Source organism: Struthio camelus, chromosome 24, assembly GCF_040807025.1.
Source record: "Struthio camelus isolate bStrCam1 chromosome 24, bStrCam1.hap1, whole genome shotgun sequence".
Taxonomy (NCBI): domain Eukaryota; kingdom Metazoa; phylum Chordata; class Aves; order Struthioniformes; family Struthionidae; genus Struthio; species Struthio camelus.
Genome location: NC_090965.1, coordinates 2,650,946 through 2,676,391, shown reverse-complemented (window position 1 = coordinate 2,676,391; position 25,446 = coordinate 2,650,946). Strand labels below are relative to the sequence as shown.

The 25,446-nt window shown below is 52.4% G+C and overlaps 1 protein-coding gene across 5 annotated transcripts in view; it reads right to left on the bottom strand.

The window, feature by feature from the left end:
* Positions 1–383: 383 nt before the first annotated feature.
* Positions 384–25,446, bottom strand: part of LOC104139267 (receptor-type tyrosine-protein phosphatase V-like) — a 39,405-nt gene continuing 14,342 nt past the window's right edge. For 3 of the 5 annotated variants that reach the window (XM_068918179.1, XM_068918181.1, XM_068918178.1), the window contains 27 exons: positions 24,730–24,999; positions 24,040–24,312; positions 22,972–23,244; positions 22,099–22,371; positions 20,875–21,144; positions 20,082–20,360; positions 19,706–19,840; positions 19,389–19,599; positions 17,740–17,825; positions 17,421–17,547; positions 17,015–17,062; positions 16,450–16,543; positions 15,377–15,467; positions 14,695–14,771; positions 13,704–13,838; positions 13,260–13,382; positions 12,352–12,512; positions 11,794–11,929; positions 11,121–11,200; positions 10,237–10,324; positions 9,613–9,703; positions 8,770–8,846; positions 8,219–8,353; positions 7,530–7,652; positions 6,909–7,066; positions 6,108–6,243; positions 384–1,769 (listed from right to left, as the gene is read on the bottom strand). In XM_068918179.1, the coding sequence (XP_068774280.1) occupies positions 1,551–1,769; positions 6,108–6,243; positions 6,909–7,066; positions 7,530–7,652; positions 8,219–8,353; positions 8,770–8,846; positions 9,613–9,703; positions 10,237–10,324; positions 11,121–11,200; positions 11,794–11,929; positions 12,352–12,512; positions 13,260–13,382; positions 13,704–13,838; positions 14,695–14,771; positions 15,377–15,467; positions 16,450–16,543; positions 17,015–17,062; positions 17,421–17,547; positions 17,740–17,825; positions 19,389–19,599; positions 19,706–19,840; positions 20,082–20,360; positions 20,875–21,144; positions 22,099–22,371; positions 22,972–23,244; positions 24,040–24,312; positions 24,730–24,999 (4,169 nt within the window). In that variant the 3' untranslated portion in view covers positions 384–1,550. Of the gene's footprint in view, positions 3,519–6,107; positions 6,244–6,908; positions 7,067–7,529; positions 7,653–8,218; positions 8,354–8,769; positions 8,847–9,612; positions 9,704–10,236; positions 10,325–11,120; positions 11,201–11,793; positions 11,930–12,351; positions 12,513–13,259; positions 13,383–13,703; positions 13,839–14,694; positions 14,772–15,376; positions 15,468–16,449; positions 16,544–17,014; positions 17,063–17,420; positions 17,548–17,739; positions 17,826–19,388; positions 19,600–19,705; positions 19,841–20,081; positions 20,361–20,874; positions 21,145–22,098; positions 22,372–22,971; positions 23,245–24,039; positions 24,313–24,729; positions 25,000–25,446 lie in introns of all 5 variants that reach the window. The other 2 variants (XM_068918180.1, XM_068918177.1) reach the window with 2 other exon arrangements.

Genomic DNA, 25,446 nt, shown 5'->3' with positions numbered 1-25,446 from the left:
GCCGAACAAGGGTAGTCTTGTCCCTGTAAGTACCCCAGGCTATGGGCTGACATCCAGCCAAAGGGGCAACAAACACCATCGCAGGGTGGGGGGGCTGGCCACACGAGCCCCACACACTGGCTGCCAGGCTCCAGGGAGAAAACCCACCTCAGGTAATCATGCTGTGCCCCTCATGAGGCTCCTGCTTATATCCTGTCTGAGGGCAGTGGCTCCTACTTTACTTCTTCACTGTATTTTGGGATCTGGCCCTACTTTCCAGGTGATGGAGCTTCACAGACATTCTTGACATCGTCTGAGACTGAAAACATTAGGTGTTTTATGCATCATAAACCATAATGGCACATGCAGATACAAACATTTCTTAGCTTTCAATGGACACTGCACACCTTAAATAGGAGTTTATTGGACAGTAGGTTAAAGCTTGCATCTACACACATCTTTGAGACCTAACTGTGCTCAGCATCTGGGATTTCTGGGCCACACTTCAAGTAAAGGAAAGTCACCAATACACTGTCTTTCTTATATCAGCAGCTCCCTCTCTTCTTAAAGCATGAAGACCTTTGCCAGCATGTGCATTGGCAGATCAGTTGTGCTGAGGTTAAGGCAAGGGTGGAGAGGACTCTGGCAAGTGAATAGAATAGGATTTGGACCCAAGCGTAGAAGTATCAGTACTATCGCTATTCTTGTACAGGTTTGCTGGATTGCAAACTTGCAGATCCCAGCAGAAAGGCTACTCTTCTGTTGCCTGGGACCTAATTTAAAGGGTAGCTGGAGGATGAAAGCTGGACAGCAGCGTTGTTTCTGGCGGTCTAAGAAGAACAGTCGTTATGTGCATGTTGCAGCAGAACACATGCTCTTTGAGCCTGCTTCTGCTTGGGGGTTCCAGGGTAAAAATTCTAACATTGGTGAGAGCCTATGCTGCCCCTGGGACTGTCCAAGCTTCATGAACCTGTCGACCCAAGACTCCAGGCAGAAGCTGGGCATGTCATTCTTTGGATGAGTTTTGATTTTGCAGCTTGCCTGCCTTACATCACACCTCCAGCATGCACTACTGTGTTCTCCTACAGTGCCCCAGAAGAGCACAGCAGGTGGCTAGTGCTATGAACAGCACGCATCCTCATAAGTGGCAAATAGTTTGTTCCCACCGATCCTGCCTAAAGGGCTATCAGAATCACTGGGAGCAAACACCTCCTGGCTGGAACACTTATGAATCTCTCGTCATGTTCACAGCTAAAGGGTACTGGTAACTTTTACCCCAAAAGTCATAAAGTCACCAGACTTTCCATGAGCATCTGGGCAAGTGCCAGACCCTTCCCAAGACAACATCATGAATCTTTTTGTGCACATGGGCACATCCACCGAAATTTACAGGCTAATTTTGTTTTGGAACCTCTTCTCCTGGAGAGCTCTTGGCATGTTGGGATCTAAACAGAAGCAAGAATGCTACAAGTGACTGAGATGGTCCCTTGAGCAGGTTGAGCAGTGAATAACATGCTAACTCATGTTAGTGTATAACCTTGGGAGAAAGATGTAGTAACATGGAAACATTTTCAAGCAGCAACCAGATACATGACAATCCAGGTGAGGGGGGCAAATGATCCATGAACTACCCGTGGGTGCCATTTCCGAAATGAGAACCACACCACTGACCTTGTATTAGGGCTGGTTGTAGAGCAAGGCATCACAGAGCAATCCCTCCAGGTAACATCCCCTTCCATCAGACAAGCTTGCAGTACCCTGCCAAAGCCCTCTGAGCATCCATCCCTGTGCTAGATAGGATAGAAGTGTGTGCACAGACTGAGACAGTAGATATACTCAGCCATGTGGCCAAGTGCTGCTTGCTGCTTTCAGGCTATGCCATAACTCCATGCCTCCTGAGGGGGAAAAAGAGAGGTAGGGAGGGGCCTTTTCTACCCTAAGATATGCTTGAAGAAATCATCTGCTTTTTTCTAACTCTTCCTTCTTGCCTACACTTGGAGCTCAAATAACAAGTCACCACTTCAAATTTCAGCTCCTATCTCGCTGTCTTTGTTTGCAGAGCAGTGGTGTCCCTGTGATCAGTTCCCGGAGCAGCAGCTGATGCCTTGTAGTGAGCCATGGGGTTGTCAGCTCCTTGCCAGTGTGCGTAATGGCTCTGCCAGGCTGCTTTGCCCTAGCCCTTGCCTCTTGGGAGCCATTAAGTTCATGGCTTGAAGCCCAATGTGTGTCAGAAATTGTATCTCTTCCTCTCACTTCCAGGCAGGCTGCAGAGCAGATATAAAGCTGCCTATGGGTTGGAATCTCACTGCAGAAGTGTTGCCTCAGTAACAGGGACAGACGAGTGTGATCAGGGGTTCCTGCCTGCTTCCCAGAGAGATGCTCTGAAGTACAGAGGCAGGCGGTCACTGGACCAGGCTTTTGTGGCCTCACAGGCTGCCCTACGGAAATCACTTGGATATATTTTAAGCTTTGTGTCGCTGCTGGAGTGGGAGATCTCAGAAGGAGAAGGATAGACCATGAGTGGGTGTCCACTGTCTAGTTGATTCTAGTGACATGTTGCTAGATCACTGTTTTCTCCATACTTAACCATGGCCACCCAGCACATTGGGCGCACAGCTCCTAGGATGAAAGAGCAGAAAGCAGTGTGTGTATGTTCCCAGGAGGCAGTTTGGGCCATTTAACCAGCAATGGGATGGGGATGCCTTTCTCAAGTGATGTGTGGAAAGCTGATTCTCATGGCCCCCATTCACGATTTGAGCCACGACTACTACATGCACACCCACAGGCTGCAGTGCTTGGGCTGGCCGAAGGCACCAGGTCCATTGCTCGTGGCCCTCCGGCATAGGGACACAGCTGCCTTTAGGAATAGGTACTCTGCTGCAGCAGGGGGAAGTCTTGGACCCTAGGAAAGCCGACCCACTTCTAAGAGCACACTCTTTCCTACTGCTGTTTATTGTTGTTACCTAACACTGATCCATCAGCCAAGACAGGCCTTCTCCCAGGACACTCTGCCACGGCAATATTTAACATCTCAGTGCACCCTGTGCCCATGGATGCTATGAGATGGGCACAAAGCCTATGCAGCCCAGGGCTTTCATCAGACATTAGCAGCCTGCTGGAGCCAGGGCCTGCAGGGTTATCCCTCCTGTACTGAGGGGCAAGAGCACTACAGGATTCCAAAGCAAGGACTATGCACCTCAGCTAGGTTAATAAATCTTCCAGCCACCAGGAATCTGAGGGGCTGCAGGAGTGTGTATGACAGGACAGCATTGCCCGAGTCTCCTCAGGAGACCTGATGTCTCTGCTAACACCTGTGATCAGTGCAGGACCCATTGGTGGCCGCATCTGGGTGAGTCCCCTCTCAGTGTAGATGTCATCTGTGCCAAGAGTGCCACAGCGCTCCCTCCCCAGCTCCTGGCTCTGGTCAGGAGCCCAACAGAGGTGGAGGGCAAGATGGTGTCAGGAAGTGCTGAGAGGGTTTAGGGCTGCTTTTGAGCAATGATATGCCGGATGCAGGTGTACAGGAACATGTACTGGTCCTACAAAAGATAAAAGGGATTCTGAATCAGGTTTCTGACAGGGGATTCAGGCCTCCTGATTTCAGGACTAACCCTGCAGTTTGCTTTAAAAGTGTCTATGACTGCTTCATGAAGGAGATTAGCTGACAGTGTCTGATGGCAGAGCAAGATTCACTGTCCCAAATGGTCCAAGTCTGTCCTGTGTCACCAGAGTCGCCTGGAAAGGAAAAATCAGGCCTGGAGCTTTAGATACACTATGTTTCTTTCCTGCAGCTTCATCACATCCATTTGTAAAAACTGAAAGCAAATTCCACTGCTGCATGAGAGGAACACAGTGATTTGGCTTCCTCAAACCACCCTGGTGGATTTTGCATATTGCATGGAGTTTGTGTCCAAAACAGGACTGCAGAGCAACTCCAGTGACACAGCAGGGCAGCAAGCAGGGTGCCTGTTGGTGCGCACAAAGCAGTCTGGCCGTGATCTGTGTCTTGCCTGGTGAAGATCAATGGAGCAGGGAGTTCCCCATTGTGGTGGTCCCAGCACACCTGACTCAAGGGTTGACAGCAGATCAGGCTAGATCTCTGCAAGTTCCCATAGGCAGATAAAAAGATCTGGGTATTTTTAGCTTAGTTACATCATTTATATACTTTTAAGCTGGCTAAAATGATCCAGCTGCACCAAATGTGTGTCCAGAGATTCCAAGACCATTGTAGGTTTGGTATGAGAGATTCTGGCCAAACATCAGGCTGCTCCGAAACAATGCTATACTATAAATTGCCCATGAAGAAAGGTGCTGGGCATGTGAGGGTTGGGGTGAGGACTGATGACTGCAATGGCAGGAATCTGGGAAAGGCCCCTTTGAAGTTGTGGGAAAGGTAAATGAGGTTGTGCTCAATGTACAAAGCCGAAAGGCAGGGCAGGGCCAGCCTGCAAATGCTGTGGGTCGAAATCACATGGTAGCCAGGAAGGGGGGATTAGGCAGCTGATAGAAGGGCCTCCAAATGCCTTACTAATATATTGGCTAAGCTGCAAGTCACAAGGAACCTACTCCCCTGCTGGCAGCGGTTTTAGCCCCACTGAACTACTGGGAAAGCCACAGATCACACAATGGCTGTGATTCCAGGTCACCAGAGCATGTTTTCAATGAGCCAGGACTGACTGAGAAATCTGGAGTGACGTTCTGGGATCGGCTTCAGACTGGGCACGCTCTACCCCTGGTGAGATTTAAGAGTGCATCCTCAGAGACACGCTGTATGCTGGAGTTGGGGGTGCTTAAACATCCTGAGATTATACACGAACAATCACTCAAAAGTTCATTTTCCCTTTTCTTTGGCTGCTAAAACCTCCAAAAATCAGCTGATGCCCCAAGCAGAGTGCCCCTGCTGGAGATAAAGGCAGCATCCTAGCAAGTCCCCGTGGTGATGGAGGAGGCTGGCAGCCACATGGCAGAGGCATGGGGCTGGAGGCCAGCCCTGTGTGCCCTTTTCTGGCCAGAACAGGGTGTGCTGGGATCGGAGCAACCAGTGCTCGCGGCAAGGTGGGGAGGCAGCTGCTTCAGTTGGTCCATCCCTCCTCAGTGGGGCAGTGGCTTTTGATTGGTGCTTGCTGTGCATTTATGGGCACATTGTGTCTCTGCTTGGCAAGACCACTACTGAAATACAAAGGAGCTCCAAAGCAGGGGCAGCAGAGGCCTTGCCCTGCTCCAGCTCCCACCATGCACATGGTTCATATTAATTAAGAATATGATTAGCTGTTTGTAGGCAGCTCTACAGCTGGGAAGCCCCAGAGAGATTTGCCCCAGTTTTGCTAACCCTTGTGGGGAGGGTTTTCAAGGATGCCACATTGCCTTGTTCAGTGGCCACAATAAATGAAAGAGCTGTTCAGAGGGCATCTGTGCCAGCAGTGCCCATCAAAAGCAGCACATTGAGACGCATGGATCATGGTTGTCCTGGGCTGGCTTGGCAAGGCCTGATTGCAGTACCATCAAACTGTGCCACAGTCCTGTGGCTCATGCTACCACAGCGCAGCTGCAAACATGATGCGTTATCTTGCTGACTTGCCCCCGGCTGGCTGCAGCTGTGGCTGCAGGCTGTGGCTGGGAGCTGAGTCTGGGTGGCAGAGCATGTGGCAGGGAAAAGCACAGACACCCAGCAGGTTCTAGCTGGGTAGAGGGTAGATACCCAGGGTATCTAGCTGGGCTAATAGCTGTGCCCAGGGGCCAAGAGTGAGCAGGAGCTGGCCATATAGGACCAAACTAGTGGTTCATGCTTTCTGGGGCAGGATGGGGAAAGTGTCTAGCTTGTATTTATCATGAGCTCACATGATATTTAACTCCATAACTGGAGAGACAGAGAGCCTTTTCCTGGGGGGGTCACTGGGAAGAGAGGGCCCTTAGCCTTCAGCAGCTGACAGAGCTGCAGCATGGGGAGAAAGTACAGAGTAAGGCATTGCATAGACTGGATGGATCCCAGGTGATGGGTGACACCCATAGAGTGGGAACGGGCAGCACAGCCTGCCCAGCTCCAAGCAGCTCTACAGAAATGTCCCATTCTCCCCCTTTGCTGCTTGACCAAGACATTCCGTCTGCCACTCTCCCTTCTTCCCACCTACCAGTGTTGGGGTCAGGAGACAGCAGCTTCTTGTCAGCTGGAGGGTCACCCCATAGACATCTACACTTCTTTCAGCTTTTAGTTGGTGCAACAGGCAGTCCAGGGCAATCAGTGTCCCCATGTGGCTCACATCACTGCTGCAAGGGACAGGGAAGAGGCACTGATTCCAGGCCAGGCTGAACTGAGCCTCTTTGGCAGCAGGCAATAGGCCAGGAGTTAGATGCCCCACGACAAAACATGCAGCAACTGTGTCCAGTGGGCATAGGAGTCGGTGGGCACTAATGCAGACTACAGGGACCCCTGGGGAGACCAGGAGGATGGGACCCCCCAAAGTGCCTGTTGAAGGATCCTGGAGACCCAGCATACCCTGCTCTGCTGAACTGTGCATCCCTTCCCTGAGCCAGCTCCACCATGCTGGGCAGTGTGCCTGCTATGCTGGCTCCTGAGGGACCACGCGCTCTCCCTGGCAACAAGCACGTGAGGATGTAAGGACCTCAGCAGTAAGCCCAAGGATGACCCAGGCACCTCAGCCAGGAATGCTTGTTCCTCCCACCCCGACCCTGACCTAGTCCAGTTTGCCTTCCCTTCTCCCATAGGGCTGGCAGAGCACTGCTTCATCTGACCTCCAGAGCTTAGAGCTTCCCTGTCTCCCACACACTTGCTCTCAACATTTCCCAAAACCTTGGGCTCTCTGGTGAAGGGCACTGGCTTGCTGGTGGCCGTGCCAGCGTGCTGTGCAGCCTGGTGGGTACTGGCTCCTGGGGACTCCCCATAGGTGGAGCAGAAACCTATTCCACTGTACCTGCAGTGCAGGATGAGAGGACTTGCTCTCTTCCGGTGGGGTATGCACTGTCTGACAGCAGTGAGGAACTCCACCAGGCTCTGGACATCTGGCTGCTTCTTGCTGCTCCAGAGTGTATACAGGAACCGTTGCACCTGCTTCTCCTTTGCTTTCTTCTCCTGGTAAAACAAAGAGTTGGCATGGCTGCTGGGGAGGGAAGGGTGGGTTTGGATGCAGAAGGGCTCCAGCTCTCCAACCCTTGGGCTGCCAGATGCTTTCCGTGAGTTGAAGTGCTAGGTTCTATAGTGCTATCCAGACGTTGGGATATTGTCCACCATCTGCCCAGTGGGGTTGGTGCATTTAGGAACCTGCTCTCCTTCCCTCTTGGCATCCTATCCTGCCCCTCGAGAGAAAGAGCCTCCAAGGCTTCTCCTGTGCCTCTCCTATGTCTGCTCCACAGAGCAGGTCTTTTGGATATTGCAATCCTAGATTCCCTCCTGCATTCATGGGCTACTGGCACTTTGCTCTAGCAGCTCAGCCCATTCTCTATGGACCCTTGAGCCCTTGCCCTTCTAGACTTGTTTGCCAGCAGTGAAGAACATCCCAGGCAGTGGGAGCCAGAGCATCCCCATAAACACGTACATGTTTCATTTTGAGCTGGATACACCTCCATCCTGAGGCAGGTTTCTCTGCACCACACTGGATTGTCAGCATCTTTGTGCAGAGAGAGTCTCCTTCCAGGGGCCAGCATGCCTCATTTGGGACCTGTGCACAACAGCAAGTTGGGCTTCATGTTGATGGTGGCCATATTTCAGATCAGTCACCTTCTTAGGGGTGTGTGATGGGGCTGGACTGAGACCACCTCCAACATCACTACATGTCAGTGCATCATCTGCCTGCAACCTAGGGGAATTTTGGAAACAACAGCAGATTGCAGCCAACTTCCTCATTAACACAGAACTGCTTGGCAGTGGGACTCTGCTCAGTAGACGCTCTCCACCTCTTCCATTCTGTCCCTCCACAGCTGGAGGGAAGCAGGAGCTGCTGTCCTTGGACTGCTCTTGAGATGCAGCTTGAAGAGTACCCATGAGGGAGAGCCAGCTGAGTCCAAAGACTCAGCCCATGGACCCAACGGTGGGTAGCACCTCTGTCTCCTGCGACATGCTGCAAGAGCTTTTTGACATAGGAAGGTTTCAGTTTTATCCAAGCTGGTTCTGTATCTAAACTTCAGGGCACAATAAAAGGAGTTTAAGTTTTTGAGCCACATTAGATTCCAGCTCTGTTAAACATGTTCCCACTCTGCCAAGGTGCAGGTGGGCACATCTCCTTACCTCCCCCTCCTCGTGCCAGGGTAGAAGCGTTAGGATTGTGTGGACATCCTGTTCCCACACCAGGGTCCAGAACTCCTCCATGGTCACCTTGTCAGGCCCCTGGACAGCCAGATAATCCCTGCTGGAACTGCAGCCCTGGGTGGGGAATGAGAAAGTCACTCTCCAGCTGGAAAGGGACACAGAGGAATCCAGGCATCCCAAGTAACTGAAGGAGAGAGGTCAGGAAGAGATGGGAAGGGCAACACATCCAGAGGCAAAGAGAGAGGAGAAAGCACTGAGGAAGAGAAGTGGGCACACGGCCATCCTGAGGAGAGGGAAAAGACTCATCCTCAGTCCCCAGAGGTGATGCTTTTGTCCACAAGAACACCATGTACAGGGACAGAGCAGCAGTGACCAATGGAGCTGGTGGAACAGTGCAGGAACCAGACAGCAGAGGGCAAGGGCTGGGTGAGGAAGAGAGAAGGACCACTTGCCACCTATGGAAAAAGGACGTGATAGGGCCCAGGCACAGAGGAGGGTGTTGCAGCTTTGTGGGAGAAGGGACAACTCACCGGGATACGCCACACCTGAAGGAGACCTGAAAAAGGGCCCTGTTCCAGCAGGGAAAACTTAACTCTGGAGCGATCATCTGCAAAATATGTGGAATATGAAGAGAGCCAGGGCAGCCTTGCACTCATACTGCTCTTGCAAACTGACTGCCAGACTCTGCCAAAGTTGCACATATCCAACAACCCCCTTCCTGTCCACCAATTTATTTGAAAAGAATGATCCCTCTGCTGTGCTCCTGTCCATCTTATGGACGCTCATCCCCTGGGGACAGCCCCAGAGCTTCTCCTAGAGATGCTGGAGGGGAACCCTTTCCTATTGGAGGAAAGGTCCATAGGTCTCTATGCCAATCTTCTGCTCAAAGCAGGTCCAGTTAGAGCAAGTTGTTCAATGTCTTGTCCATCTGAGTACTACGTATCCCCAAGGATGGAGATCCCATAGCCTCTGGGTCCCCAGATCAGTGTTGACCACCCTCATGGGAATTTTTTTTCCTTATATAAAGTTGGAATTTCCCATGTGTTCCAATTTGTCCCTGTTACCTCTTGCCCTTCTAGGGTTCACCTCTGAGAAGAGTCTGCCTCCATCTTCTCTACATCCTCCTATCAGGTAGCTGAAGGCAGCAATAAGATCTCCCTTTGCCTACTTTTCTGCAGGCTGAACAAACCCCTCTCTCTAAGCATCTCCTCATACATCCTGTGTTCCAGTCCCTGAACACCTTGATAACCTTCTGGTGGACTCGCTCCAGTGCGTCACTGTACTCTTTTGCACTGAAGAACTCTGGTCCTGGTCCAGTCTGTCTCCACACAGATAAAGGAGGAAAGAGGCTGTGAGATGTTAGCAGCACTTACACGGGAGGATGCTGGAAGAGGGCCGTGCCTGCTGGCTGCCTGAAGATGGTGCTGCAGAGCTGGCTTCCTCCTTGACAACCCCTAGGATGGTCTACCACAGTGAAGAGGGTAGAGAAAGCAGAGAGCAGAGATGGATCAGGAGGAGCAGGGGCTCCTTAGGATCTGGGGATCCTCAAGATCTGGGGGCTCCTTAGGACACCTGGCCTCAGCAGAGGGCTGGATACAGCTGAACATGCAGAGGCATTGGCTATATAACCATCTATCCAAGCCTCTGTGGGATGGGTTGCCAGGTCTGGCCCGCACTGCCGGGAGACATCTGCATCTCTCTGCTACCATTCTGTAGGGGAATGGTGTTCATGTTGCTCCCTACCCCGCATGGGGCCTGGGAGTGCCTGCTCTGCGCAGGATGTGTCAGGGAGCTGTGTGTCCAGGGAGGCAATGCCAGGGAGGGAAAGAGGTATGGCCAGAACAGCTAGGCTGGTGGAAACCAAGGCATGGGATCCACTCAGGAGGGTGCTTCTTAGGTGTACCCCAGCAAGGCCAGGGGCTAACACTCCCCACTTCTCCCTCAGTTTGTATGGCTGTGGCAGCACTCCCTGCAGCCATGCTCAGGACAGGTCTCACCTCATATTCCTTCAGGAAGCCCACATTGGACTTAGCTGCTTTCTGAGCATAGTGCTGTGCAAAACTTTTGAGTGGGATGGGGCAGGACCTGGGGAAAAAAATTGGGGGTAAGGATGAGGTTGAGCAAACTCAGCAGCATCCACGCTGTGTTCACACAAGGCTGTGGACAGACCACTTTCCCTCATGTATCTGGACTCTTGCAACACACCAGCCTGGTTCTGGCTCATGCCAACCTGCTCTCCCTCAGGCAAGGCCAGGTCTCAGGTGTAGCTCAGACCCCATTCCCAAGGGGGAGCATAGACAAATCCACCCTGTTTTGAGCGAGGGAAGAGTGAGTTTGACCCTATAGATGTATGACCTCGAGATGTAGCCTCAGAGACTACAAGGCAGGCAGGCAAAGCCAGGCTCAGCCTGATCCTGCTCCCTCCTCATGGCGTCAGTTAGAAGGGACATCCCAAGGCCACCCAGCTGCCATGAGCCCCTCCACTATGAACCCAATCCTAGTGCATTCCTGTGGGTTGAGGATTTGGAGCATGATATAAATGCCTTTCCACGGCAGCTTTGCAGGGTACAGCTGTGGCATTGGCACAGCCCAGAGCACTGGTATGCATCTGCCACTGGAGGAAAGGGGGATGCAGTCCCCTGTGCCTTCTCAGTGTACCTAGTGACTCCGACTTGGTTCTGGATTGGGCTCCACATACTGCAGGAAACAACCAGCCCCAGGGTGACCCCTCCCAAAACACAGGGTAGGACAGTTGTCCGGGTTGCACAGTCCTTCTGTCCTAGAATCAAGGCCCAAGTTGACATCAGGATCTGAGCTTGCAGCCTGAAGGGGCTAGAGATTACAGTGGGTAGGTAGCAGGCAAGATGCTGCAGGTCCTTACGTCTCTGTTCCCGATAGGCCCAGGAGTGGCTCCTCCAAGATCTTGTCCAGGATACAGCTGTGCAGGAAAATATACTGGGACTGGAAGGCAAAGGTAGACAGCAGTGTAAAGCAAACCTGCACCACACAGACAACATGAACGGGTGGGGATGGCTCTACATAGTGGACATAATATGTCCTGTTTTCATGCTCCAGAACCCCTGGCCTGTTCAGTCTCAGCACCCTTAGGTCCCTTCCCTGGGTCTATTGTCTGTCAAGAAGGGTAGTACTGACATTTTCTACCACCCTGAGGACTGCAGATATCAGCTAGGCTTTGGAGCATCACAGGCCAGTGATGTGGTGTGGGACAAGAATCATCTGTAAAGAGCCTGATCCTGTTGCTAGGTGCTCTTGGTTATTTCTGGGCATAGCCTGCTTTTCTGAGCTGCCGGGAGGGCTCTGAGACTGCATGTTGTTGCTGTGGGTCTGGCAAGGCATGAAGTTCCTAGAGACCCCTATTTTCACCCCCGGTTGATCCCTGACCCGGGGGATACCTCTGCTTCAAGCAGCAAGATGACACAGCATCAAGTTAGGTACCAGCCTGGGGGTGCTGGAGCTGGCTGATGCCTGCCAGCCCTGCTGGCTTTTATGCCAAGAACTGATAGGCCTCGGAGGAGAGAAAGTACATGACTTACCAGAGTCTGAATCATTTGGTAACGGTTCATCCGCAAGGTGTAAACAACACCAAATGTGTCCACTATCTTCTCCTGCTTCATCTGCTGTAGCAGACAGTCCAGGGCAATGAAGGTGCCAGTGCGGCCCACTCCAGCACTGAGACAGCACAGAGAGCAAGTGATAAACATCACCGGACTCTGTGACTGATGGGTTCCCCTGCTGCTGCTAGCAATGGCTCCCAAATACTGCACCCTGGAGTTCTTGCACCAGTGTGGCTCTGGAGCTGAGGAACCATTCGAAATGTCTTGAGAGGGTGCTGAGCATCCTCAGGTTTCCCAGTCCCCTGGGATGGAGGGTAGGTTACAAGCTGCCCTATAATTCCCATCACCCAAACAGGGAGACTCTTTTCAGACCAGCTATGTTCCCTGGATGCTGCTCTCCCTCCTCATGGTCCCTACCCTGCACAGGGTGTGGCAGGGAGGCAGTCATGGGCTCATGCAGGAGCAGGGTTCTTACTCTTTCCTATCTTCTCCTCCTGCCTTCTGCACCAGCCCTCTCCCCACAGAGTAGTGCCTCACCTGCAGTGCACAAGGGTTGGCCCGGCATCCTTAGCACTCTGGATGTGTTCTCGGACCAGCTCTCTGAAGGCCATAATAGAAGTTGTAGATTCTGGGATCCCATGGTCAGGCCACGCCGTGTAGTGCAGGTGGGACACGTGCCTCTCTGCCTGGAGGCCTTCCTGGTGGAGGGGACATTGATCATTAGTGTGCAGCCTGGCGGGACAGCCATGCAAGCAGTCTGCAGTTCTGCGAGTGCTGGATCCTGGGACATCCGTTTAGCAGGGTCTGGCTAACCGCGTTTGGACATGTCCGCACTGGAGCTCCACAGAGGCCATGACAACAGCTCACTGCATCTCCACACCCATCCCGGGGCTACAAATGTGGGAAAAGCTCATCATCCCTTGGCTGGCCCTGGCATCTTTGCACAGAGTTGGTGCCAGAGCTCTATGCACGTGGCTGTTGTCTGGCTAGGAGAGATGCTGAGTCTACTGCATCGTTCCATGGCTCTTACTGACCTGCCTCGCTCCACAGCTTCCCACTATGAGGAGCTGTGTGGAGGAGACTTGCCTTTGTCTGCTCTGGGAATGTGCCCTCTTGAAAGCCATTTAGCATCAGGAGGCAAAGTTCCTTGAAGCTCCAGGTCATGTCCCAGTGCAAGGATGGCAGGCCAGTGGGAAGGGAGAGAACTAGGGTGGATAGGAGGGGATGATACACATTGAACACCTCTGTGCTACCAAAGTATGAGGTGAGACAGACTGTTTCCCAGGGGACTAGGCCTTGAACCTTGCTACTGGCAGAGAAAGGAGAGGATCCCAGATGTCCACCAACAAGGAGAAATACCACTGCATTCAGTGACAGGTTCTCTCCTTAGCAAACCTACAGCTTTTGATGGGGCTCTGAATCTGTCTTCTTGGGCCCTTACTCACATGCCACAGTTTGAACTCGCGCATGGTCCACTCTTCAGAGCTGCTCTGCTTCAGCAGGTGGACCTGGACCTGCCCATAGGATACCGAGGCGGATTCTGATGGCCAGTAATGATCACAGAGGACCTAGAGTACAGGCAAGCCGTGGTCACAGCAAGGCCAGTGCAGGGAAGAACAGGCCTAGCTTAATCACAGGGGTCACCTCATGGCTCTCTGCGACCACCTAGAGACCCCTTTATAGGGGAGGCCAGGGTAGAAGAGGCAGAACTTTGGAGAACAGGCAAGGGTGGTTCTCTTTCCCACCAGGAACTTGAACTTGGCACAGCTCTCCCACACCTCCTCTTGTCTTGGATCTCAGAGCTCCCCCCCCCCTCCCCCCAGCAAATGGGCATGTGCAGGTCTCATTACCCACGGCTTGGCTATGGTTAACATGCAGTGCAGACCTACCCGCCCATTCTCCATGCACACTGTCAACATGATGATGTTGCAGACATTCTGCTCCCACACCAGCCTCCAGAAGTCCTCTATTGTTTTCTTCAGGGGCCCCTGGGTGGCAATGAACTCCTGCTGGGATGTATAGCCCTAAGCAAGAACCAGACAAAGAGTTGGCAAGTTCCTGAGGCAGGTGGGTCCTGCCCTGGGACAGAGTCAGTGCTTGGTCTGCCTTTGTGGGAGATGGGGAGATGACCATTTTCCTCAGCCCAGCTGCCCAGGTAGGCACAGTTACCCCAGCAGCTGATCTCAGAGGTGCCACCATATAGGAAGCATGTATTCCCCAACATCTGTTCACTATGTATTTGGAATGAAAGATATGACCCTCCACACTTCCTTCCAAGGAGTTTCTAATCCAGCTTCATTGAGGTAAAGACAGACCAGGGTCTTTCTTGTGCTCCCCAACTGTTGCTTGAGGTAAGGTGAGCATGCAAGGTCTCAGGCCTGCTTCTTTGCCTTTGTCCTTTTGACACACACATGCACTGCAAATCCACAGACCCACACATGCGGTGTGTCCGACCGTTACCTGGGAAAACCCCCTCGGATGGGGGACGTGGGCACAGGTCCAGGGTTGTTCACATGCAGCTGTACAGACCAGAAGGAGAAAGAGCAGACAGATAGATGGGGCAGTGAGCTGGGAGAGATTGGAAAGAGGGTAGTCCTCAAGGAGAAAGCAGAAAGCCATGCCACTCTCCCCACTGAATGCACACCTATGCATTCACAGCAATCACCATCTGTTTCTCATCGTCTCCATTAACCCCAGCTGGTGGGCAACTCTTCATCTCTGCCCAACTCCCAAGACCTTGGCACAGCCTGGGCCAGCTGCTGTTTCAGTGGTAGCTCTTGCCCAACAGCCCTCACGACCTGAATCCAGGCAGAGTTTCTCCACTGATTCCCTGTGGCCATGTGCTGTCTCTGTGCCTGGGGAAGGCAAGTGGGCACTCACAGGCATGAAGTTGGCATTGATGTAGTCCGAATGCAGATCCTCCCCAAGTTGGCTCAGCTTGACTCGCGAGTGATCGTCTGAAAGAGTCCAAACAAACAAGACTCCCCAAGGCAGCCCTTCACCAAGACATGGCCAACTCTTTCACAGGTATAACACATCTGTACAAGACCCAGCAGCTTTTCTAGCTCCATAGATGTAGACAGCCATGATGGTCTGTGTTCCAGCCAGACACCCTGCTCCCTGGGGAGGTGTTCCCAGGCTGCCTGGATTAGCAGGGGGATAAAAAAGAGCTGTTATCATGACACCCACCAGGGAAGTCTGAAGGTGGCTGAGAGCGGCTCCTCCTCCTCAGCCTGTCATCGGGCATCATGGGATATTTGTGATCCCCGCTTCATCTGTAGCTGGGACCCTCTCCCTGAGCAGGGCTCACCCAGCAGCTGCCCAACAGCCACATGGAGGAGCTGAGGAGGGTCGTGGCTCAGCCCTTTAACCTTGGGTCTCCAATAGGAAAAGGGAAACTGAAGAACCATACAAGACTCCTTCTTCTTCCAGGAGAGAAACAGGAGAGGAGCCAGGCACTGAGAATCCTGCAGTGCTGCAAGGTGACCCCTTCCCTGCCCATTACAGCATAAACTCCCCTCACTGAGCCTCTGGGGAGGGAGAGGGAGGAGACAGCACTTACAGGGCAGCACGTGGGGATATCTGTTCTTGGAGATGTTGGCAGATAGCTCGGCCTCCACCTTTGGCTGCTCCTTTCCAACTTCCTTCAGCTCCTGCAGGACAAGGGAGAAGCTGAGCACAATATAGCTGATCTGTAGAGACAATCTGTGTCTCTACAGATCGCTCCTGGCCCAGCCAGCTCCCTGCCCATGGCCAACAGCTCTGGTATTTCAAGAGACCAGGGAAGGGCTCACCCATGCACAAGGAACGAATCTACCATTTTCCCAGCATAGCCTATGTACTGTGAGCCACTGGTGGCTTTTTCCTATGTCTTTTCCAACAGCATTGTTTGGAATTAAAAAACAAACAAACAAAAAATCGAGAAGAGTTATTGGAAAACAGCTCCCAGAATTCTGAAATCTGTGAGAAACTCAGAGCATTTTATGCTGAGGAAAATGAAATAGCTTGTGGTGCTTCTGCCTCAGTCCTCACTCAGAAGGCCAAGAAAGGGTAGCCAAAGGACAGTCTGAAAATACTGGCGGGGCTTTCAAAGGGGCTGGCTGGAGAGCAAATCAGACTCCACAGATGTTTGCAGTGAAATTGCTGTGGGAGCCAATGAAGCTAGTCTGAGATGAACTTCACAGCCTGGTCCAACAGTTCTAAGAATGCCCCTATATCTTCATTTTGGGTGCTGGCTCTTTTCCAACCCTGCCAGGTGGATCTCACTGCAACACTGGTCAGCATCTTTGTCTCCACTCTAGGCCTAGGATCCCTAGTTTTGTCCATCAAGCAGCGGTCAACAGTGCTAGTTCACCTCATATCACACACAACATCGGCATCTACTAGAACTTGGACAAACCAAGTCTTCATCAAGGGAATTGCCTGCTCACTTGGTCCATCCAGTCTTCGGCCTCCAAGACGGTCTAGTAGTGTGGTTGGGTTGCTGGAGATGTGGGTTACTGGCCCTGGGGACAGGGAGTCTGTACAGGCCACTCAACAGCTGAGACAGAACAACCTCATTCGAGCCAGGCTGGATTTGAACCAGCACTCTAGAGGGGAAATTAAATCTTATCCCTAGCCAGAGTGTTCTCTTACCTCAAACTCCTGGAAGAAAGCGTGGTTACCACTTGCTGTCTTCATCTCATAGTATTGCTTGAAGTTCTGTATAGGGATTGGCCGATGGACATTTCTGCATGAAATGAAGTCCAGAGGAGAACAAGCCTTAGCTATTGAGAGGTATGGCAGGCCAGCCACATGGCCAGTGAGACACCCAGCCTTGAGACCTGCAGTACCTGGATGTACATGCACAGGGATGGTTTATAGCCTTTGTCACTGCCCAGGGAAGTGGTTCAAGCAGAGAATTGCTTATCTAAGTACTGGGAGAAATTTCAGGATGATGAACGTATTCCCCCACTGCAGAAACTTTTGCAGAGGAGGTGTGGACAATGCATTTCCACTTCCATTGACTTGCAATGGAGCTAGGCAATAAATGCCAAGCATGGGAGAGCCTGGGATTTAAAAAGTGACTGGAAAGAGAGGACTACAGCTTGATTTTTCCTAATTGAAAGCATGAGAGGGAGATAGAGGAATCTGGGACCTGTCTTGACACAAAGCAATGGGGATGTGTGCAGAGGAAAAGAACCCAGCCAGCAGCACTTACCTCAAGCCGTAAGTCACCATTTCCTGGGCCAGGCTGCTCTTCTTGGTTCTGAAAGCAAAGTGCAGATGTTACTCTTCCCTACAGTGCAGGGACTGATGGTACAAGCATATTGCAAACTGCTGGCTCACAGAGCACTTGTGAGCACAGGGTTCACATTATGTACTTCCCCTTGCAAATTTGTAGGGTTCTGTGAATTGATCACAAGCAGCTCCCCACTGCATGATGTGTTTGGTTTTGTACCTGCTCTGTGATTTTCAGCCACAGCTCCAACAAGAGGGTATGCTAGTTTGCTGAAAGCTCATTTTGTACCCTCCCACTGCTCTTTCTCCTGGCCTGGCACTGAAGGTGAGATTTGGCCTCGGATTCTCACCCTGCACCCACTGGGTAAGAGATGGCTTATCCTCACCTCTTTGTTCTGAGCTGTTTCCAATAGACCAAAGCAAAAATAGCTGTTAGGGTCAAGAGAAGTCCCACCACAATTCCAGCTATGACTGGCATTGGGAGTGAAGTTGCATCTGCACCGGCTCCAGCAGCTGAAGTCAAAAAGAGACAGAATGAGCAGAAGTCAGAGCCAGCAAATGACTACGTTTTCTGCATTTACAACATTTACTACAGCCCCCAAACTCCCCTCTGTCCTATCATTAGCTTGTTATTAATTCTCTCTACCTGCACAACTGGGTAGGGAAAGATGACAAAGTGTCTTTGAGATATAGATTTCATCTTACCTGAGAATGTGGTGAACGACACTGCAGGAGCTACTGGGTCATATTTGGTGAAGGCAGCGATGCTGAACCTATGGCAAAGTAGAGCCCTGCAATCAGGGGAAACCTGAACTGACCACAGCACCCATGCAGCCAGCAGTCAGAAGACCCAAAGGGACATGGTAGCTGCCTCTGTCTTGAAATGCCATATTAGAAGAGGCTGGTTTTCTCGTGAGAATTTAGGTAATGTGTGGAAATGGTCCCTCCTTCCACTTATGCCTCTGGGACAAGTTTGCTGCACTTAGGAGAACAGGAAAAAATGTCAGAAAGCACAAATGGTAAACAGCTCTTCTCTGACCGGTTATTTGCAGAGACAGGTAGTAAGTTGCTGGTCTCTTACAGGACAGAAATAGGGAAAGACAATAACAAGTGTGGAAAATCAAGTTGGGCTGAGTCACTGTCTCAGTTAATGTTAATCCACTGATTAACTGAGAGCTGAGCTGCCTGAAAAGGGCACCTCAGCTGGGAGAGCTGAGCCCAGACCCACACCCATTCTCTGGCACATAGAATTGGCTGTGGGGTATTTTCTTCTTCTGTCCTAGATCCTTCTCCTCCAAGCAATGTGCACACCAAACATCACAGCTCCCCACAGACCCGGCTTCCTTGTCCTCTGAACAAGTAACCCAGAGGGATAGAGCCTCATGTGTTCTAAATGCAAGCTAGGACTTTCAAAAGCAGCTTTGGATTTTAGCAGCCAAGAGTTTGTGGAGTTGAGTGTGAGCTCCCTCTGGCAGCACCCCAGACCTGGTGTGCTAGGAGTCAGGATCTCTTTGGAAACTGGGCCTGCAGATACCATGGCATAAGAGATAAGAGCTTGTGAATAGATAAGTTGCTGGAAGAGAGGAAACAAGAGTTGACTTTCACAATGGAGAGGGGCCATTGGAGGAGTCTGTGCTTTTTACCACACTCCTAATGGTCCAACTAGAGAGGCAGCACAATTTATTGAAGATACACATTATTTAGAGCAGTCAAAATGAAAACGAGCTATGAAGAGCTGCAAAAGGATCTCCTACTCCTGAGTGACTGGACGATTAAATACATGTTATTCAATCACAGTAAGCAGGCTAGTGACACAATGATAAGCTCTGAATTGGCTGTCTGCATCCCCTGTGCAGGAAGTAGATCTTGGAGAGAAAATATCAGCTCTCTGCTGGGAAGCACTAAGGGCTGGTAAACACTCTCAGACCGGCTGATGGCTGAGAGAGTATTTGGGGGATGGAGGGGTATCTTAGTGTATTTGCCCTATTGTTAAACCCTACTTGAGGCTGCTGGTATCAACAAGAGATGGGGTCAAAGAGATCATGGTCTAAGCCAACGCAGCTGTTTTGTTCTTACTCTGGAGATGGACATCTGGCCAGCTGCTGAGGCAGCTCTTACAGCCCTTGTCAGCCTCAGCTTTTGTTTCTGCTCTCCTTTTCCTTGCCCACTGACGCTAAAATTCTCTGTTTTTTTCAGCCTTTGCATTCCTCAAACACTGCCTGGTAGAGCAACCCCTGGGCTCCACTCCACTGTTAGGGGTCTGGTGGGGAGCTGGTGGCATCTTGCAGGGGATGTATGCAGTCCCCTTAATCCTCCAGCCCCTTCCTCCCAGGAAGGATGGTGACATATCTCACCTGTAGTGTTTGTCAGCTTTCAGCTTCCCGTTGCATGTTGCCCTGGACTGGCCACACTCCTCTATTCCCACTGGCACTGGCCAGGTTTCGTGGGAGCTCCTGGAGCTCGGAGGGAAGGGGTTGGGGATTAGTACAGCCAAGTAGGAGTCCTCCATCCCATAATAGTGATCATACCATGTGCTGGACATGATTTCCTGGGTAGGCCTCAGCACTGGAGGGGAAGATACAAAGTGACAGTGATAGCCCTAGAGTGATATCCAGGAGAAGTGCTGCCCTCCAGGGAGCCACTGCAGATTAGGATGTGCAGAGGCACTTACATGAGTCATTAGTGGTAACAATGACACCATAATACTTGATCTGGCCGTTCTCCTCACTGAACAGGTCGGATGAAATGATAACTGTGGAGCTGGCCTCCACTTGGAAGATGTCTGCTCTCAGGGGTGGAGGCAGGGCTGGAAGAGGAACCCAGGAAACACAGCCTGTTAGTCTGTCCCTGCTTCCACAGACCTACCATGCACTACTCAGCTTGTGAGTGTCCCCAGAGTCACCACCCCAGAGGCCTGCCCTGCTGCAGTCCAGTGCAGGACCACATGGGATTCATGGATATCTGGAAAAGTCTCCAAGTCTAATTAGCAACACCAGATGTCGTCTCCTGGGGTCTGTGGAAAGGCTGTAGGAAAGAAGGGTACTCACTCTCCACTGTTGTGTTGCATAGCAGAATTACAGCCTGGCTCCTCATCCTGTTTTTGCCCACTGTGCTCACAATGATTTGGTATGAAGAGTTTGGCCCCAGTCCTTGCAGGCTGGTCTCACTCCTATGGACACGCATGACGTACTTGGAGGCGGGCGGTCCACCGGAAAGTCTCTCTGTCATTACCTCGTAGGCCTCCACGTCTCCAGGGGAGCTGGTCCAGTTCAAGTAAAGACTCCTGGACTCTGGCAGGCATTGCACATCCTCCACTGGGTTCGGTTCTGCAAGAGACAGCCCTAGATACATCAGGCTCTGAACTTACTGGATCGGAGAAATCCCAGCACCAACCCATGTATCACCCTGTTATACACCCTATCACCCTGTATAGGGCTGTTATGGCCCTATAGTGCTGGTCTCTAGGTCAAGAGGAGAGGGCAGACCTGGACATCTGTGGCAGAGGAGCCGTCTATGCTCAGGGCCAAAAGACAAGGTGAATGGGCCAGGGCCTGGGAAGGAGGCCTCTCTTGTAAGAGAATCAGACCAGATCTCCTCTGCAGGGTCCACTTTGCTTCACAGGTCACCAGGCCACTGGCTGATGGGGAATCTCTGTGCTGGTGAAAGCTCAGGGGGGTGATGGCTACCAGAGGGTCACCTTGCTGGTCTCCCTTATCTGCCACCACAAAGACTTCCCACCCTGCAGTCAACCTCCACGGGCTAGTCCAGCCTTGAGGCCACCAGATGTTTTCCTTCTTCCGGTCTTGCATTCTTTCCAGCCCCACAGCTGATCAAACCCACCTATTGGCACTGTCAAGGGTTTGGTGCTGCTCCAGTAGGGCCCAGCCACACAGCTTAAGGAGATGGAGTAGTTCCTCCCTGGGATCAGCCCCTGGAAGAGGTGCTGTGCTTGACGTTTGGTGACATTGTGCTGCTGGGGCAGTGAGCTGTTCCTTGGATCTCGCAGCCACAGTTGGCAGTCATCTTGCTGGCCAGAGACACTGTCCCAGGAGATGAGCATTGTGTTGTTCCCTTCAACCACCGCAGAAAGATTTTTGGGAACTGAGGGGGCTGCAATGAAAATCACATTGGGGGAGAGTTACTGGCATGCCAGATCCTCTGTTCCATTCTGTAGAGATAGAAATAGGAGATGGGAAATATGGAGGGAAACTTCCTATTTTTAGTGGTAACATCTCTGCAGCTGCTGACTGCCACTACCAGAAGTAGTCTTTAAATGGTAATGGGAACACAGACAGAGTGATGAGCATGAGGAGATGGGTTCTTCTTCCTGCTAATTAGCAAGTGTTCAGTAGAGACCTGCCTGAAGGGCTCTGCACATGACTCCCAGTACCTTGCCTGGGGATAGCTGCTCCTGAGTGTAGGAGCAGAGACCTCTGGATTCCCCAACTGAAGTGCATCGTCTGAAGTACACTGTGCACTGAAGTGCACATGAAAAGGCGTATTGTGCTTATCTCCAACTTCCACATTCCTGGGTGGGGGGGGCACGGAGGGGGGGGGGGGGAAGCCCAGCCTGCCCTTATCCCCTATGCCAGGAATTTTCTAAGTGCCTGAGAGAATGGCAGTGTGGCACAGCAGGTGTCCCCCCACCCCACTGTAAGGCCTTCTGGTCTCCCAGGCTGTGAGAGTGTCCTTGATCAGAATAGCACTACCACCAGTGATTCCCTCGCTCTTGTGCAGGCACTCACACTTGGAGGAGCCAGCAATGTGTGAACACTGTGACTGAAAGCCAGTAGATCTGCTCTGAGAGATTCTCAGAGAAACTCAGAGAAGCTCTGAGATCTGCTCTGCAACTGCCAGATTGTTTTATGGACAATAGCAGTCCCCTGCTCTCCCCTCCACAAGGGCTAGTGCAGATCATAAACCTGCTGCTACAGCAGTAACTATAGCTTCCAGGCAACACTCCCAGCCCTGTCCCTACACCTTCCCGCTGCAGGTGCTGAGCCTACCTGTCTCATGAAGGCAGAACCTCACTTATGACACAGACCTCTAGCTTTTGCCACTTACTTGTCCAGTCGCTGATGTTCCCTGCTGAGGCTGCATAGGGCCCTGCCATGGAGAGGACTTCCAGCAGATATTTGTGCCCTGGCGCCAGGCCAGAGAAGGTGAATTTGTTGGTGCCTTTCCCAACAGATGCGTTGCCTGCCACAGTACCTGATCCCACATGGTACAGGAGGAGCCTGTAACTGTCTTGTCCTCTGGGTTCAGCTTTCCAGGACACGCTTAGCCTGTTGGGATACCCCTGGTTCGTCATGTACACATTACGTGGTGCCAGGGGATCTGGAGAGACAGAAAGGGAGACAGTTTTATCAGTGAAGGGTCTGAGGACATTGCCCAGGTGTCCTGGCACTGTCATTGGAAAGGGTGCACCATACAGGACAGGGCACTTTGTCTTGGCTGGATGGCAGCATCTAGCAGCCTGGAGGCTGTTAAAAACAACTTCTGCAAACTCTAATTAGTGCCTGACTGAGCAAAGACAGCCCTGTTCCAGATGGAATGAGCCACCTTGACTGCCCTGGGATGGGAGAAGAGGTTGCAGGGGAGGGGAAGATGAACCTCCTCATCCCACTGTCTTCCAGCTCTCAGTTTCTTCTCTCTCGCTCCCTCGTCTGTGTCCAGGGGCTAACTCCCCTCTAAAGCATAGCTCCCAGGCTCTGCAGCTGACCTAATCCATGGTGGTGGAGCTGATAGTTAGGGTGGGCAGAGCCCTTCTCAGTGCTGCAGCAGTGACATATACTTGGGTTAAGATGGGGTCAGGGATCTGCAGTGAAGGCCAGCAGAGTTGTGTGCTTGGATTCACTTCGCTGTGAGCCTTCATGATGGGCAGGCTACCCCTGCCCCAGCAAGGCCTGAGCCCCCCCTCAAAACCCTGGTACTCACACGTCCAGTTGCTGACATTCCCTGCAGGTGTCCGGTAGGACCCAGCTATGGAGACCACTTCCAACACATACTTGCTTCCTGGGGCCAGGCCGGCGAAGGTGAAGTTGTGGGTGTCATTCCCAAAGGCAGCTGTAGCTGCCACGTTGTCCAAGCTCACATGGTACAGAGTCAGTGCATAGCCGTCTCGCCCCCCGTCTGCTGCTCCCCAGGATGCTCTCAGCCTGTTGGAGTGCCCCTCGCTCAGCAAGCGCACGGTAGCAGGGGGCAGGGGGCCTGAGGAGTCACCAGACCTGACATTAGGGACCGGAGACCATGCAGAAGAAACAGATGCTTGATAGGACACTGTACAGCAGAACAGATTCTCCCTGCGGGCTGGGTGGTGGCAGGCCTTCTCTGGCATGTACCTCCTCCCTACTCTTTTCTTTTCCCTTCCTCTCCTGCCTGACCTTTAATGCTGCTCATTCTTTGTGGCCCTTCATGTGCCAGCTCTTCTCTATCCAGTTCCTGTCTCTCAGCCTTCTCCCCATAGCCCAGCTGGAGTGCCACTCCCCCTTTCACATGCACATGCATCCTCCAGCTGCCAAGCGACTGCCTGGAGTGCAGCTTCCAGGGCCAAGCTTGGCCAGGAGTGATCTATACTCTGTCCAGCTCTAAAATATTTTGGGGACTAGCAGAGGTGCTGGACTAGTCCATCTCCACAGCAGAGGCTTGTTCTCTTGAGAAGACCGTGGATCATCCTTTTCTTCCCCCACTGATTCATGGACCTTTATGATAATGCGTTTTCTACCTGCTGGAGTAGACTCAGCTGGCGTATAAGTGCTCAGGTATGCAGCGATATGTAGCTGCACGGGCACGGGGATGTCCCCCCATGGGCACACTGGATACTGCTATGTGTCATCAGCACATACTTGTGAGAGTCTACATATGTTAACACCCATGTGTCTGCGAGGACAACAGTGTGCCCATGCACTCATGCATCTCCAAAGGCACCTGTTCCCCTGTAAACCTCAGCCCCCTTCAGAGCTGTCCCGTTGTGCCCGGCCTCCCACCTATCCCCAGAGCACTCACGTGTCCAGCCGCTGACATTGTGTGCCACTGCCTGGTATGGTCCAGCCATGGCACTGACCTCCAGGAAGTACTCATATCCTGGGGCCAGGCCCGTGAAGGTGAAGTTGTGGGTGTCTCTCCTGAGCGAGGCCATTGCTACCACAGTGCCCAACCCCATGTGGTACAGAGTCAGTGCATAGCTGTCTCGCTCCCCAGCCGCAGCTCCCCAGGATGCACTCAGCTTGTCAGGGTGTCCTGTGCTCAGAAAGTGCACAGCAGCAGGGGGCAGGGGACCTGGGGAGGAAACATGAGTCATTGCCAGGAGCCATGTCTGAGCTCAGAGGAAGGGAGATTCCCCATCTCCATGGTAAGCTCCTAGTGCTGCGGGCAGTGGGTCAGCCCTGCATGGTCCCAAAGGCTGGCTTTGCCCTTGGCTCCGTGGCAGTTGCCTCTGGGGACTCCCTCCTCCCTGGTGCTGCCTGTGCCCCAGCCATCCCTCCTCCTGCAGCTGTGGATGGCTACTTGAGAGGTAGGTGACCAGGCCACAGGGCCCAGAACAGTTTTCCTATACTACATGCAGCAGGTCATGAGCACAGGATGCTTGCGTGGGTGGGGAGAGGAAGGTAGGGATCTGGCTGGACCACTAGGGCCTCTGATTTGAACTGGAAAGGGGGAGACCTGGCAGAAGACACCTGACTGCATCATACTCACGTGTGCAGTGGGTGAGGTTGAGGGTACTGGCGTGGTAGGGCCCAGCTGTGGCCCTCACTACCACACTGTAGCGAGTGCCAGGGCTCAGGTTGCTGAAGGTGTGACTCCTGGCATGCCTACTCAGCACCATGTGCCCAACACAACTGCTGGAGGCTGTGTCATAGAGATCCACCACATAGCCCCCTGCTTGCTGGTACACCGCTGTCCAAGAGGCCTGCAGTGTGGAGGCAGAAGGGCTGCTCAGGGTGAGGTTGGCAGGAGCCAGTGGATCTGGAAAACAACAGGGAAATGCATGCACCACCACCCGCTGCCGACTGCTATTGCTTGGCTGCTTTACCAAGTGGCTCCTTGCACTCTGGCAGTACCATGGGCTGAATTCCAGCTCCAAGCTCCCGCAGGGCAGTGCGCAGGCTGGCCACCAGAGATTCTTCCACAGAGAAGCATAGAGGCAAGGAGGTGGTCAGTACACATGGCTCCAAGCACAACGTCCTTAGGACTTGCAGATGGGCAAGGCAGGGGAGATACTCAGTGTCTTTGAGGTGGATGGCAAGACTGGCCCAATATAGGGGCTAGAGTGGAAATAGTGAACTAGAAAATGGATTGATTGTGCAGGGACACTGTTTTAGGATGGGAAAGTGGGGGGTGGGGGTGCTCTTAAAGGCTTGCATAGAGGCTCTGGAGCACAAGGAAGTGCTGTGCCCAGCCCATCAGACTTAC